The sequence below is a fragment of the Conger conger genome, chromosome 13, assembly GCF_963514075.1.
Source record: "Conger conger chromosome 13, fConCon1.1, whole genome shotgun sequence".
NCBI lineage: Eukaryota > Metazoa > Chordata > Actinopteri > Anguilliformes > Congridae > Conger > Conger conger.
Window position 1 is genome coordinate 21493950 of NC_083772.1, and position 14815 is coordinate 21508764.

Below are 14815 nucleotides of genomic sequence, written 5' to 3' on the forward strand. Positions count from 1 at the left end.
TACTACTTTGCAAGTATATTATCTTTGGAAGGTAGATCTATTACATCTGTTTTGTTTTTTTTTTGTTAATTTTGTACCCAGAGAGAACATTTGGGAAATGTGAACACGCAGCGACTGGGATGCAGTTTTGGTGCAGGGCCACATACACATCACATTGAGTAACTCACAGAACAGGATCTGCGCACAAAACCGTGGCTGAATCGATGCTCCGACTCCCTTAGCCATTAACATGCGGGTGGTGGGACAGCCAGAGTTGCGTGTGGAAGGGGTGTGTGGTGTAGAGGGAAGAACAAGTGTGAGTTTAGAGGAGGGGCCCTGCTGCAATGGAGAGAGTTTGAGGGAGAGAGAGAGAGAAAGAGTTAGACATGGAGAGAAAGAGAGAAAGAGTCAGACTTGAAGATAGAGAAACGGAGTGAGATTGTACGAAAAGAGGGAGGCTGAGAGTGGGAGATAGAAGGAAAGAATTCAGTATTCACACTTTGAGTAGTGTGTGCAAGATGAACACCTTCCACTTCAGAGATAAACCAGTGTCACTATTCCCCTCTTTTGTTTACAACACAACCACCCATCAGCTCAATTTGATGCTCAGCACGGGCATCACAACACCAATTGTCCCTGTAAAAGTACTGAAAGTGCTCAGAGACTGCAGGCCCACCTGCTCGTGCTAATCACCAGTTCATTTTACAGCTACGGCACTGAGATTATTTTTAGAACAGGTTAGGAGAAGAAAACTAGGTTATGCCATGCATGCACACATCAGTTCAGCATGAATCTATGATTCATACCAACAGGAATATTGAAGAGAAACCAGGCTCCATATTGCTTTTTACAGATTATTTATTAATTTTAGTCCATTCAGATTTTAAGATCTGGATGACCATGCCAGCCTACGGCAGCAGATTTGAGTGACAGGTTCACGTCTCCATCAGAAAGACCACGCAGTGTATGGTTTCACCAGGGACTGAGATGGAGGAATTGAGTCTTGTTCAAAGCCCATCACTGCTGTGTCTGACGCTACGATCCAACTCCCCTAACCGAACGCACCTGTTCAGACCCCACAGCGCAGTAGTTTCACAAGTCCAAATTCATTTTCAAGCCAAAATAAGCACACAGCGGAACATCGACTGACCGACCGAATGCATGGAGGGCTAAGTCTCTCCCCTCCGGTGAGAATCTCTTGCCCCCGTGATGACTGCAAATCACAGGGCTAATTATCATGTGCGGGGGGCGCCTACCGCCACAGGCATACAATGACAGACTTGTGGGCCCTCTTCACAAATGCCCACTGATCCAATTCTCAACGCCCTTAAGATCCATCTTACTCCCCCAACCCCCCCAAAACCAGGCTCTTTCCTGGGGGGTGAATAGACAAGGGGGTCTAAATCCAGCCACGGCCCATTTGATGTGTGGGACTGAGGTCCCTCTGTGTGATGGGGAGACTGGGGATGCTGGTTACTCCAGGGCCGTCTGAACAACGTCTTCCCCCCGATAGACGTGAGTGCACAGAGACGAGAGAGAGCTCGATGGTGCCGAAGCATCGGCTCTGCTCGACCTTAGCACGTTAGCACGTTAGCATGTTAGATCACACCGTGCCACTCGTCGAAAGTTTGAGAGACACGTACAACAAGGTTCGACGCCAAGGACAGACCAATCAGCCAGGCCCACGGGAGGCCTGCAACTTAATCAAAAAGCTCCTCAGCGCCATCGCAATCAATCAATCAGCTGTCACAGTCCTGATCGATTTACCCTCAAACGCGCTCGAGAACTGTCCCAGAACGAACGTGAAAAGAGCAAATCTCCATTAAAAAAGAACCCCACCACTGAATGATGACCTATGCCAAACTGAATTACGGGTAAGGCTCATGGAGGGTGGACACAGGGTGTTGAGAGAGAAACGTACGGTGACTAACTCGGATTCCATTTTCATCAGCGATGTTAGACAGACAGGGGGAAAAAAAGTGATAGATACTCCTGATGCCACCGATAGAGAATCAGCCCATCTGAAGATTCAGCTGGAGCCCTGAGCTCCATCTTTGGGCTGGGAACGGGGAGAGGGGGGGCTGTAAGGGGGGGGGGGAGCCAGCCTTACCGTATAAAGAAGATTACTGACGGCTGTTTAAAGTGCTCTGGGGGGGGGGGGGGGGGGATTAACCAGTATTCCCACCCGGGATGAAGGAGATCTCAATCAGAGCGTGTCCCCCCTCGAAATATCTGATGTTAATTGAACATGGGACCATATGGAGCGGTTTATCCATACACACTGCGATGAGCACAATGTCAGAGATAAGGTGGATAAGGTGGATTGGACAGAGAGGGAAATTTCAGACAGATTAACACACAGAGGACAGATTCCAGTGTGCCCCCAGACAGGGAGAGGCACTACTTGGAAAATGTTTTTTTTTTTTTTAAACTGGACTTTGCACCCTGAGTAAATGAAGCAATTTTAGATAATACACCACTTACAGCTTCAATTTTTCTGACAGATGAGTTCTGGTTCCAAGTAATGGCGATTGAGATACCTGCAATAAGCTTATGAAACAATCCTCATAACGTTGAAACATTGCCACGTTATTGCTGCCTAAACTGTCCAAACAAAGCATAATAAATAAATGAGTGTCTATTTTATTCTTTGTGCCCTGTAGTCATTCTCTGAACCCAAATATCTAGCAGCTCAAACACATACATCAGGATATATCACTAACACTCACAAAGTAGACAATGGTGAGATCAAATCAATATTTGCAATCAACAATAAAGTACAATGTGTTGTCCTGTGGCTCAGTAGACACTTATACAAGGCAGCCATCGTTGTATTTCTGCTCATTTTCCATGTCAACGTTTCAACAATTCAAGTCAATTGCCTGGCTCAACGATACAAAACAGAATTATCTGGCATTCAAATCTGCACTTGTGGATATACATATATCTATCTTATAATGGTAACGTGCAAACATTATAATGGATGGATGACAAATAGGTGGCAAGACAAACGAAATCACATCTACAGAAAAGATACAAAGACAGATAGCTGCTTAGTGGCAAATCTGCAATAATTCTCTGGAGATAACAAAAAAAACAGACGTAATAGATCTACCCTTGCAAAGATAATATACTTGCAAACAAGGCGTCAAGTGGATTAACATAACAGTAGATAATATGTTAATTATGAAGTCACATATTCGGAAATTAAAATGTTCTTCCTTTTAAAAAATCTGAGAATTCGTTATTTCTTCATTATTCGTTTTTCTCATGTTCTCGTTCTTCTAATAAATTTACATTATTTCAACTGTACTATGACAGCATTTTGTTATGGGCTCGACTCAAGTGAGGGAGTTGAAATATCTTCTGACACAATTTTGTGTTGGATATTGTGATATTCGCTAACAGGGTCTGGGGCAACGTGGATTTCCGAAAGCCGTTGTCTCCAAAAGCATCCAAGACACAGCACTAATGTACCAACGCACCTTTATTGACAATCAGGGCGGTTAATACCATCCTGTTTTTCTTTCTTGCAATTCTCCAGACTTGATATTCAACAGGTAAGATAACCCGATCACCTGTACTAAACCATCTCTCTTACTAGTGCGTAAACTGTGCTACAGACAAAGTAGGTAGAACACATGCTATCATAACCAGTTACCACAGAATAAATTACACAGACATGAAACATATAAATATCAAATAATATAGTATAATATCGTAATATAGTGAGTAATGCATCCATAAATCCACATGCACAGTAAGATCAAAACTGTGAAAATCAATGTCTCTTGAAACTTGTTAATAAAAATAAGTTTAGTAAAGGTCTCATTTATATGCGTGTGAACATAACTCTATACTGCCTAGAGTATTATGACCCTTTACGCAACAATTCTGTTGCAGCGGAAGATTAAAATTGGTTTCCACATTTACTCTTAATCTGCAATGGGAACGGGGGCATGCGCGTTTAACATGCAGTTCATGGTGCATCATTGGGAAATATGCTAATTTCCTCGAAAGTATGACATGCCAAATGCAGTGACGCTCCTGGTAACAAGGTATATTTATTACAATTGCATCAATGCTCTTTGAGATAACTGTCCGTCAAAACAAAAAAAACAAAAAAAAAAACAAATACAAAAATAAAAACGATATTCCCACTTACCGATTCTAAGGACTTGCTGCGAACTCAACCAAATCTTGGCCATAAAGTAAAACAGTGAAAAGAACAGTCCCTTCCTTTTCTCCATGGTACACGTTCTTGAGTCAAATTTAACATTGAGCTCTATTTTTTCCTCTATTTCACGCCGCTAATTTTCCAGTTCTTGTTGTATCCGTACCGCAAGGAAACTGGCAGCCGACCCACATCTTTCTCTCTCGCATTCTGGTGAGAAAAAAAAACCCTCCCGGAGTCTAATTGTTGCTGATAAGCTCAGAACGAGCTCCGTCTCCCAGTCCTTTACCCCATCCGTGCTAACGGGACAATACTTCTCTCTTCAAATTGTCCAAGCAGCGCATCCCCTCGCTCATTTCCCCTCAGCGAATACCAAGAATGGAGACACAAAGTGGTGAGGTGCGGACGAGCGTCCCTATCCGTGCGCACTCTCAAATGAGGGCAGTCAAGCCGCTGATCCCCCAAGCAGGGATGCGACGTAAAGATTAACTTCAAATCTGGCAGCATTCGCCCTCGACAACTTCTTTGCTTTAGCGAGTACACTGAGGAATGATTAAATCTTTGTCCGCGTCCTGATGGAAACGCAGATCTAATCTTCAAAATAGTCTGACTGTGACGCTCCCGGAAGATTAAGCACTTCGCTCACACAGTTCATCTTCCAGGATCTGATACAGAGGGTTAGTTCCCCTGCAGTTTAACCTGCTTGCAGCGAGACGCGTTGTTTCAAGCCGGCCTTTTCATCTCAGTGCTTTTCTAGTTTTGCGAATGGTCTTTTTCATTCGCGGGAGACTAACTTAGGAAAAGCGCAGGAAAAACAATCATCTCCCGTCTCTGCTAATCCTCAGAAAGGGACCAGTAGTCGGCTGCATCTAACTCCCAGGAGCGCTTGCCTTCAAATGAACAGTCCTTAGAAACCGCAGAAAAAAGTGCATGTTCAAAAGCATTTGGCTACATGCTAATTGTAGCATGATAATGCTTCCCCACGGAATGTCACCGAGTGGGACCCAAAAGTCAACACAAAACAATTTACCAGTTTACCAGACATTTGAATGTATAGGGGTAAACTACAGGATTATTCACTCATTAAATTAATTGATTAATATTGCATTCTGCCTTTTTGGAAATATCCACCTCTCAATTTTAGATCCACAGTTATCCGGTGCAGGTTGGTCTACCATTTCAAATTAAATGCTTTGTTTTGAAATTAAACCCCGTACTGCATCGTTATTAATGGCATTCGGTGGTAGAAGGATCAGTATGCTGTGCAAACAACCCAACGATGCTCGACCTACTCGCATTATTTTCCTGGAAAGAACTGCTTAAATACAGCACTGCAGTGCTTTGTTACAAGATAGTGTATGTCTAGAAATAAATACACACTAAACAAATATCACTCGGGTGATTGCAGAAAGTTTAATAGTATTTACCAGACAACTGCACATAATAATTCAACAACTTAAATTACATCATGTTATGTAAACACACACATAAAAATAAACGCGCGCACACACACACATATTATAAACATAAGACGAAAAACTAGATATTTCAATTGTGGGCGAGATTACGAAGGATTTCTTTTTCCAGGTCAACTACTGGACGAGGACGACTGAGAACGGAGAGAGATGCGATATGAGTGGTTTATTCAATTGAATAAGGTACAATGAATGAACACAGCCACGTGTACTCTAGTGCCATCTGCTGTGGAATGTTGCAAATGACAGTAACAGTACGGCCTATGGCTAAATAGACTGCATGTGCAATTCCCATTTCGCCCAATGTATGCTGGGATAGGCTCCAGCCCCCCTGTGACCCTGTTCAGGACAAGCGGGTTAGGATAATGAATAAATGAATGAATTAATGCAATTCCCATAGTTCTTCGATAAATTGTTTTAGAAGTTAAGGAGAGTGCAATTCTTTTGATATCTAGGCTTCTGTTGATATTGCAGTGATTTAGTTATTTTAAGCATTTCTGAGTTTGGGTTGTCTCCTGTTGTCTCCTTCACACATTTTCTGGGACACTTCTCTTGGATCATAAAGTCACTTATGCGAAAATATTTCTTCTTAAAATAATAGATGTCCCACCTATCTCCCAAAAGACACATATCATACCTTTGCCATTTAACTCACAAACAATTGCATTTGAATAAGTATGAGTTTCTGGACTGCATCTAAGTACACCAATTCGACAGAAAAAAACAAACACTGGTGCTGCAAAAAAGCTAGTTTTTTTCAAATAATCTTTGCCAACATCAGGGATATTACTGACACTGTACTTTTTCCCCACAAAGGAGGTTTAGTAGAGTCAGCGTGTTATGTGAAAACAAAACAGCTATTCATCTCCGTGGATGGATTCAAAGTTGGCAGGCACTGCATGCAGGTATTCAAAACAACTGCTCTTCTGTTTGTATTGATAACATTCATGATGGCCGCCATACCCATCCAAACCACCGCTGGCCATGCCAAACAAAACAACTAAGAAAAGAACAATGTAGTTTTCTGCTTTAAAAAAATAAATATTTTTTGACACTGGTGCACACTTATATACACTCTCAGAAATAAAGTGACAGTGGAGGTGCATTCTTTTTCTTTTAAGGATCTAATTTCTCAAATCTACCCTGAAAGTGCAGTAATGTTCACTTTGGATACAAATTAGTACTTTAAAAAAGGTACAAATTAAATATATATTGCTGGATAGGGATACAATTTATTGTACCTATCTGCTACTCCCTTGCCAGTTACAAGCATTTGTACCTTTTTAGGCACTTTTTGTACCTTTATTTTTGAGAGTGTATTATATATATATATATATATATATATATATAATAGTATTTTTATAAAACAGTGCATAGCAGTAATGCAAACTCCCCTTGTCTGTTAGGCTTCTGAAGGTGGTGGTTGTTCAGTCTGTTGTTGTGGCTCAGACGTATTCCCCGATGCTGCTGACACTGGGTGTGTGTGGAGCCACCATGGAGGAGTGGTAGCCGATGAACACGGGGCCCTGGTGCGCCGGCTGGAACCGGGGGTAGTGTGAGATATACGAGGCAGTCTGCTGGGCTCCGCTGCTGGGGGGGAACAGGGCGGTGGGCTGGTGGTGGTATAAGGAGTTCCCGGGGGTGGAGATGTTCCCCACAAAGCCGGAGGTGGAGGTGAGGGTCGAAGGCTGGCGGCCTGAAAAGCGGGGCTGGCTCTGGGTGTAGCTGGTGTGGAGCGAAACAGGCTCTCTGAAGCTCCCGCGGGGCGGGGTGGAGTGGGTCAGACCCAAACTGGTGCCGTCGTACGGGGAGGGCCGGTTCCCGAGGAAGCTGGGCGCCCCGAGCACGGGCTGGTAGCCAATCAGAGTGGGCTTGTGGGGCGGTGAGAGGTAGCCGATCAGAGCCGGGTTCTGCTGCTGGAAGACGTCGAAGGATCCCGAGTCTCGGGGGACGTGGCGGCAGACCAGGATCAGGCCCGAGGCCAACAGGAAGCCGGCGGTCACCCAGCCGATGTAGAGCGCCTCGCCCAGCTCCCGCCGCTGCGCGTCCAAGAGGAGCGGGTTGTAGAAGTCGCGGATGATCACGTGACCCGTCCAGGAGACGGGGATGAAGACGCAGAGCGAGGAGAGGAGGAGCAGGCAGCCGGAGGAGATCAGCACGAGGCTGCGTGCGCGCTGGTTCTCCTGCAGGCAGTTCACACAGCGCATCCCCGTCATGGCGATGAGCAGCCCCACGCCCGCCAGCGCCAGAGAGCAGCACATGAGTCCGCGGGCAGCCTGCAGGTCTGGGGGCAGGAACAGCAGCGAGTCGTACACCTTGCACTGCATGCGGATGTTGGCCTGCCTGTAGCAGTTCATCCACAGGCCCTCCCAGCGCGTCTCCATGACGATGATGTTCTCCTCGATGAACGCCGTCACCTTCCACATGGGCATCCCTGTGGTGGCAGAGGCCCCGATCAGACCCACCAAGCCCAGGCACATGGCCACGATCTCCAGGGTGCCCTCCACCATCTCACACCCAGCACCGGGCCCAGGTCAGTAAGGGCAGAAGATCTCAGGAGTCAAAGGAGCACACAGCTCCCAGAGTCAGAGTCACAGAGAGTCCTGAGAACACTGATGATCAGTGGAACAGTTCGGAGGTCAGCTAGGTAGATTAGAATCCTGAGGACACAGTTCTCTGATCAGGGAGGTCCAGTAGAATCCTGAGCACAATGAAGTTAAACACAGTTCTGAGATCAGGGAGGTCCGATGGAATCCTGAAGACAATAAGTTGAACACAGTTCTGAGATCACAATGGTGGAGCAGACCCCCGGAGAGCTATGTGTAAGGCAGCCTTCTCAGTTCTGAAATGAGACAATGAGGTAGTACCTGCTGCTCGTTGTTATGGGAGAAAGAATGAGCCCTCTACTGATTGGCTGAGCAGAATGAGGGTGAGCAGGGTATCTCCTGATGGTTTGTTTACTGTCTCTAGGAGCAAGATCATCACGCCTAAGCTCAGCCCACCATAAACACAAACTGACGGGAGATGGGCTGCTTCATGACTTCATGTTGTAGTATTTCCGTTGCTAACACTAACACCACAAACTTCCATTCATATTGTGCATGTTCCCCTGGGCTGTTTAAGGGCAATTTACATGATGAATTAACATCTTTGACATTTTGCTTAAAAATTGAACAAGAAAGCGTGTAAACCCATAATGACACTAGCCATTTAAGTAGCATGGCAATTACCTGCAATTACATTGTCTAAAAACATTATTACTGTTAATTTCTACTGTCCATGACACTAATAGCCAGTATTGTTGAGAAAAAAAACAAAAAACAGTCACACATCAATTCCTCTCCGTGTAGGGATTCAAGGATGTTTGAAATTGTGGTGCAGCAGGGCCCCCCTCCCTGTCTCTTAAACATCTTGTCAGGCTGTTGTGACTGAGTCTGACAGCAGGAGAATGATTGGACATGACTCAGTGTGCCTTCCCCACAGAGTCTTCTGCAGAATCACTGGAAAATAAAGGCCCGGGGGGTGTCAGATATCTGATGCTGTGTCAGATATTTGATGTGGCAGTTTAATGCGGACAATTTGAGGAAATTGCGGTCCACTCAGCAGGGTGTATTTTGGTGGCATGACATTAGAAAGAGCACTGATTGTGTGGAAGTTATATTTGCCTCACCGTATATGTGTTTGCGGATTAACTTCTCATTTGTCTGCGCACAGAAGAAAAGGTCAAAGGCCCACCATGATCACCCTGCCGTTATTGGGTTCTCACTCTTGTCTACTCACCAGTTTCTGCCAGTTGCAGAGACACAAGGGGGCAGCAATACACATTGCATAACGTAATTGTGAATAAATAACATATAATCATAAGCCTACTGTTGGCACTGGGCATTAGTCCTGGGACTTCAGCATTCAGAGAGATGGTACTGGCATTTATTGGGCATTTATTATACTTATTTTTTAGACTTATTGTTCTTCTGCTACTGTAGCTTATCCGCTTAGAGTTTTGATGCATTGTATGTTCAGAGATGCACTTCTGTAATGTGTGGTTATTCACATTACTGTCACCTTCCTGTCAGCTTTGAGCAGTCTGGTCATTCTCCTCTGACTTCTAACAGTGCATTTCTGTCTGCAGAACTGCTGTATTTCGTTTTTTGCATCATTCTTTGCAAACTCTAGAGACTATTGTGTGTGAAAATCCCTGGAGATCAGCAGTTTCTGTGATACCACCCTGGCACCAACAATTATTCCACAGTCAATATCACTTAGATCACATTTCCTTCCTCTTCTGAGATTTGGTCTGAAAAACAACTGAACATCTTGACCATGTCTACATGTTTTTATGGATTTATGTGCTGCCACATGATTGGTTGATTAAATATTTGCATTAGCAAGCTGGTGTACAGGTCTACCTAATAAAGTGGTCACTGAGCGTATATCCCGTTGCATGTCTTGGGATCATGTATTAATTGTAATACCAATGTCTTCCACTAGATGGAAACAGCCACTCGATGAAACCTGTGCAAAAAGCTGATGGTCAATGTAAATAACGATGACGCGTTCTCCTGTAGCATTGCGGGGCTTTAATTACAGTTCGCGACAGAAAATAAGTCAAGTGGACGACCGTAAATATAACACACACAGCTAGTAGCTACTATACTTCATCACTTTATTTCCAAGGAAACACCTTCATATGGACCGTCTAAAACAGGACATTTCTGAATATTGAGATTGCTTTCTGAATATTGCTCTAACTTATCTTGGTATCCAAATTAGCATATTATTTCATGCTTATCAAAATCATGGTTGCAATGAATTAAATAGGAAAAAGGAATTGATGCAGTTTGCACTGAATCTGTTTAAACCATGAGCTTGTGTTATCTTTCTTTTACAGAAGTCAAGTAAATTAGATCTGCTTAACTTTAAAGTTCAAACAATTCTGAACACTCCATTTTGACATTTGTGATAGTATTGAAGTGTTCTCCACTGTATATTTTGTTTGAGCTTTTATACAGATAAAACATAAAAAGATAACATAAACAGTATGGAAACAGCTTGTGTAAAGCATCTTATCATCTTGTCCCTGTCATGTGCTTTAAACAAGCACACACGCGCACACACACACATTTGTGTGAATTTAAAGTTGTGATCTAGTTAAGTTATGATATGCACCCGCACACACACACATTCAGATACTTGATTTTGATGCAAGCTGCTGGGTTTTGCTAAGCGGTTGTTTAATATAGGCCGATTAAATAATGATTAAAGTTGTAATATTTGAGTACCATTGCCATGAACATCGTTACAAACGAAAGTAATTACGTAATGCATTCAGGATTTCCAAAAACCACAAATGACAAATTCATTTCCCCATTGTGGGTTAAAAAAGCTGACTTCACTTGACTTGCTGATAATCGTGGTCCTTGTGATATTTGACAAAGTGTCAACTGATCTTTTCTTGTTTTGTCCTCACCATTGAAAACCACTCCTAAATGATTCTTTTTCCTGAAACATAGGCATCCTCCGGGACCAGACACAGTAGTTATCTTTTATCTGTCATCCTCCCTCCTCCAGGGCCTTTATTCAAAGTGAATGGAAAATTCCTTCACCTGGTCTTGGATGTTAGTTTGTCTTTATTTTACTGAGCTAAATACACAGTAGCAGCAACCGCACCCTGTGTAATCTGTAACTCTGGGACCTAGCTACACCGTTTACACACACACACACTCACACACACACACCTTGCAGAATACAATGGTGCTGTCAGTCTGAGGGGAGTAATGTGTGTTTCTCCCAGGCTGTGGCAGGTCTCAGTTTTACACCTATAGCTCACCTGTGTGACACAAGGCTTGGCTGTGTCGGTGTCATGTTCAGACCCTACACAATGCAGCTGCTCCAGGAAACCCTGCCGTGTCTGATATTAGGTCAGAGCTTGCTATCAACACGGGATGGGGTTTGGGGTTCACTGCTGTAAGCCCTGTTTTTGCCTTCTGTACAGTAAGATTTTAAATGTAAAATCTCTGATAAAGCACTTTTAACTGTAATATTGTACATGTGGTCTCCATTGGCCCCTTCATACAGACAGGGTTACTTTAACACTGATAATTTAGCACAAGAAAGATGTGTGTGTATTTCAATTCTCTGACTCAGCTCAACTGTTTACCGCTGGACAAGATAGTCATCAGATATAATTACATTGCTACAAGATGGCTAACTTTAGAAATAACTTGACAAGGAAAATCACTTCAAATTAAATAGAAAAACAATCTTTTATCATTTTAAATGCAAAGCTGAAAAAGCACAATCAACACATTTCACGTTTTAGAAAAACATTGTGATTATCACAACCAGTTTTGTGTTGGTTATGATGAGGTATTATTTCAAAAGATACAGAACATTTTAGTGCACTGAAGTGGAAAAAAACTTTCCATGCAAAAGATACAAAATTTTCAAATCTACAAAATATTGAACTAGAGTTTTTACATTAAGTACTTGTAGTTCATTCTATACATTAGGTAAAATTCTGAATTGTTACCATGATTACGGAAGACCTTCAGATTCATCATTCACAGCCGTTTACAGTTACAGCAACACGAGTGTGGCTCTATGCATACAGGAGTCAATTCTACGTGTTATTCCATCCTGTTACCTTGGCAGACGTACTTCAAACAACACGAGTCCATAGCTCACGTCCGTCTTTTGTCATGGATGTGACTCAGTCTGCTTACTGGCCTCCGCAAATTAATAATGGGCTCTTGAGTCTCATTTGAAATGGTGAAGTGGTGAAATGGTGAAATGGTCTCTCTTTATCTATTTATCCAACTATCTATCCATCTATCACTCCCTCAGCAGTGTTGAAATGCAGTGTTGAAATGTGCAGAATCCCAAATTCCAGTTTTGGGGGGCATTGCGAGTCCCACAGTGGATCCTCAGTGATGCACACACACACACACTCACATGCACACACACACATACTCATTTACACGCACGCACACACTCACATTCACACGCACACACTCACATTCACACACACAGTCAGAACGCACCCACAGCTCCCATAGGATCCCGCAGATAGTCTAAATGCAGAATCTCCTCTTCGCCCGGTCAAAGGTAGGCCACTGCACTGCGCATAGACGGGTGTCTGGAGGGGTAGCTGTGCGTGGAGGGGTAACGCTGGGGCGTGTAGACCGTTTGGGGGGTGTAGGAGCCCTGGGGTGTGTACGGTCCCACCTGGGGGGTGTAGGGGCCCTGGGGAACGTAGGCCATCTGCGGGGGGTAGGCCATGTACTGCGTGTTCCTGGAGTAGAGGGACCTGTCGGAGCCCTTGTCCCGGGGGATGTTGCAGCAGGTGAACATGCAGCCGCCCACGAACAGCAGCGCGGCGGCCACCCAGCCGATGTAGAGCGCCTCGCCCAGCTCCCGCCGCTGCGCGTCCAAGAGGAGCGGGTTGTAGAAGTCGCGGATGATCACGTGACCCGTCCAGGACACGGGGACCAGGACGCAAATGCAGGCCAGCAGGATCATGCTGCCGGAGAGCAGCAGAACCACACGCTTGGCGCGGTCGTTACCGCGGATACAGGCGGTGCACCTCATCCCGGCGATGGCGATGAGCACGCCGAGACCCCCCAGCGCCAGAGAGCAGCACATGAGCCCCCGGGCCGCCTGCAGGTCCGGCGACAGAGCCAGCAGCGAGTCGTACACCTTGCACTGCATGCGGATGTTGGCCTGCTTGTAGCAGTTCATCCACAGGCCCTCCAGACGAGACTCCATGACGATGATGTTCTCGCCGATGAACGCCGTCACGCGCCACATGGGCATCCCCGTGCTGGCCGCCGCCCCGATCAGCCCCAGCAGGCTCACGCACATCGCCACGATCTCCAGCGTCGAGTTCGACATCCTCGCCTCTGTTTCCGGAAGCTTTCCGACAGGCCAGCGGACTGGCTACCTCGCACTCTGAGCCACGGCGGTTCCTGGCGGGCGGTTTTGCATCCCGGCGGATCTGTCGCTGATACGTGCAAGTTCTGCCTCCTCCCCCCCCCCCCCCTCGGGGTCACTGTAATGAGGGGGAGGGACCTGTGGTCGGTTGCTATGAAATTAAATCCCCCATGATCCCTTTCTTCTTTTTTTTTTACATGCTGTGTTCTCGTTCTGTTTGGTCGTGGGGCTGTGCTGAAGCTGCCCTTTGTTTATTCACAGGGCTCCTGTTTCTCTGTTCTTCTTTTCCTGCGAAATGAGAAGGAATTCTCTCTCTGTAATGCCTGAACACTCCGCCAACTCATACAGTTATTAATTTACCGTATTTGAAGTGTTTTTTGTTAATCATTTCAATTTTATCTTTTTAATAAGTCAGGCATTCATATATGTTTGAAAAAAAAAAAAAACATTTGGTCATTTAATTTGCATCTTCTACACTCATGCATTCAATTCAATTTTATTTATATTGTACTTTTTAAACACAAGATTGACACAAAGCAGTTTTACAAAGAGCACAGGCCTGAGAGCCCCTCAGAGCAAGCCTAGGGCGACAGTGGCAAAGAAAAACTCCCTGACAAACAGGAAGAAACCTTGAGCAGAACAGAGCTCAGAGCCTATCTTCTTCTGGCCAGCACTGGCCAAACAGTGAGTGTTATATGTAATATGTAACTAAATGAAATTAATAAATTAAATCAATAACTATACAAAAAATAATGATGCAGATGACAAATATAGATGGTTATCCGGGAAGGTCTGGTTCTTGGCACCAGGAGGGCAGAAGTAGCAGGCTAGCAGGTTGTGGTGCGCATCATTGCTCTATCACGAGAACATGGCACACACACAGCTGAGTGAGTACACAGCACGTCCGCCACGAGGAAGAGTGATGAAGAGGGATTCCAGGTGAAGGATGATGGGGAATGGGGAATGAGCGGTTTCAGAGCTGGGCAGCAGTGTTTATAAAGAAATGCACTTCACGAGTGAGTAATGGAGGATATGGCTATCATGAAGAATATCCTGTTAGTAAACATGAAACATTTATCATCTCCACCTACACCTCCAGTCCTCCATCTGTCAGGCCACAGTCACAGCTGTAGTGTGACAGAAAGAGGTGTTTATACACTCAGTGACCACTTTATTTGGCAGACCTGCACACCAGCGTGTTAATGCAAATATTTAATCAGCCAATAATGTGGCAGCACCCAAATGCATAAGAGCATGC

General features: G+C 44.7%; 3 protein-coding genes across 6 annotated transcripts in view; all 3 read right to left on the bottom strand.

The window, feature by feature from the left end:
* Window positions 1–5033, bottom strand: part of LOC133107798 (glutamate receptor ionotropic, kainate 1) — a 59511-nt gene extending 54478 nt beyond the window's left edge. For 3 of the 4 annotated variants that reach the window (XM_061216990.1, XM_061216993.1, XM_061216991.1), the window contains exon 1: window positions 4145–5033. In XM_061216990.1, coding sequence (XP_061072974.1) covers window positions 4145–4229 — 85 coding nt within the window. In that variant the 5' untranslated portion in view covers window positions 4230–5033. The remainder of the gene's footprint in view (window positions 1–4144) is intronic. The other variant, XM_061216992.1, reaches the window with a different exon arrangement.
* Window positions 5034–7039: 2006 nt separating this feature from the next.
* On the bottom strand, window positions 7040–8458 carry LOC133107930 (claudin-8-like). The gene has a single exon (XM_061217238.1). The coding sequence runs from the start codon at window positions 8136–8138 to the stop codon at window positions 7074–7076; it is 1065 nt and encodes a 354-aa protein (XP_061073222.1). The 5' UTR covers window positions 8139–8458; the 3' UTR covers window positions 7040–7073.
* Window positions 8459–11866: 3408 nt separating this feature from the next.
* Window positions 11867–13562, bottom strand: cldn8.1 (claudin 8.1). The gene has a single exon (XM_061217333.1). It carries the CDS (start codon window positions 13516–13518, stop codon window positions 12727–12729), a length of 792 nt encoding a protein of 263 aa, XP_061073317.1. The 5' UTR covers window positions 13519–13562; the 3' UTR covers window positions 11867–12726.
* Window positions 13563–14815: the final 1253 nt, after the last annotated feature.

Excerpts from the sequence above, each read along its gene's own strand:
- LOC133107930 (XM_061217238.1), bottom strand. The coding sequence starts at position 8,138 with ATGGTGGAGGGCACCCTGGAGATCGTGGCCATGTGCCTGGGCTTGGTG.
- cldn8.1 (XM_061217333.1), bottom strand. The coding sequence starts at position 13,518 with ATGTCGAACTCGACGCTGGAGATCGTGGCGATGTGCGTGAGCCTGCTG.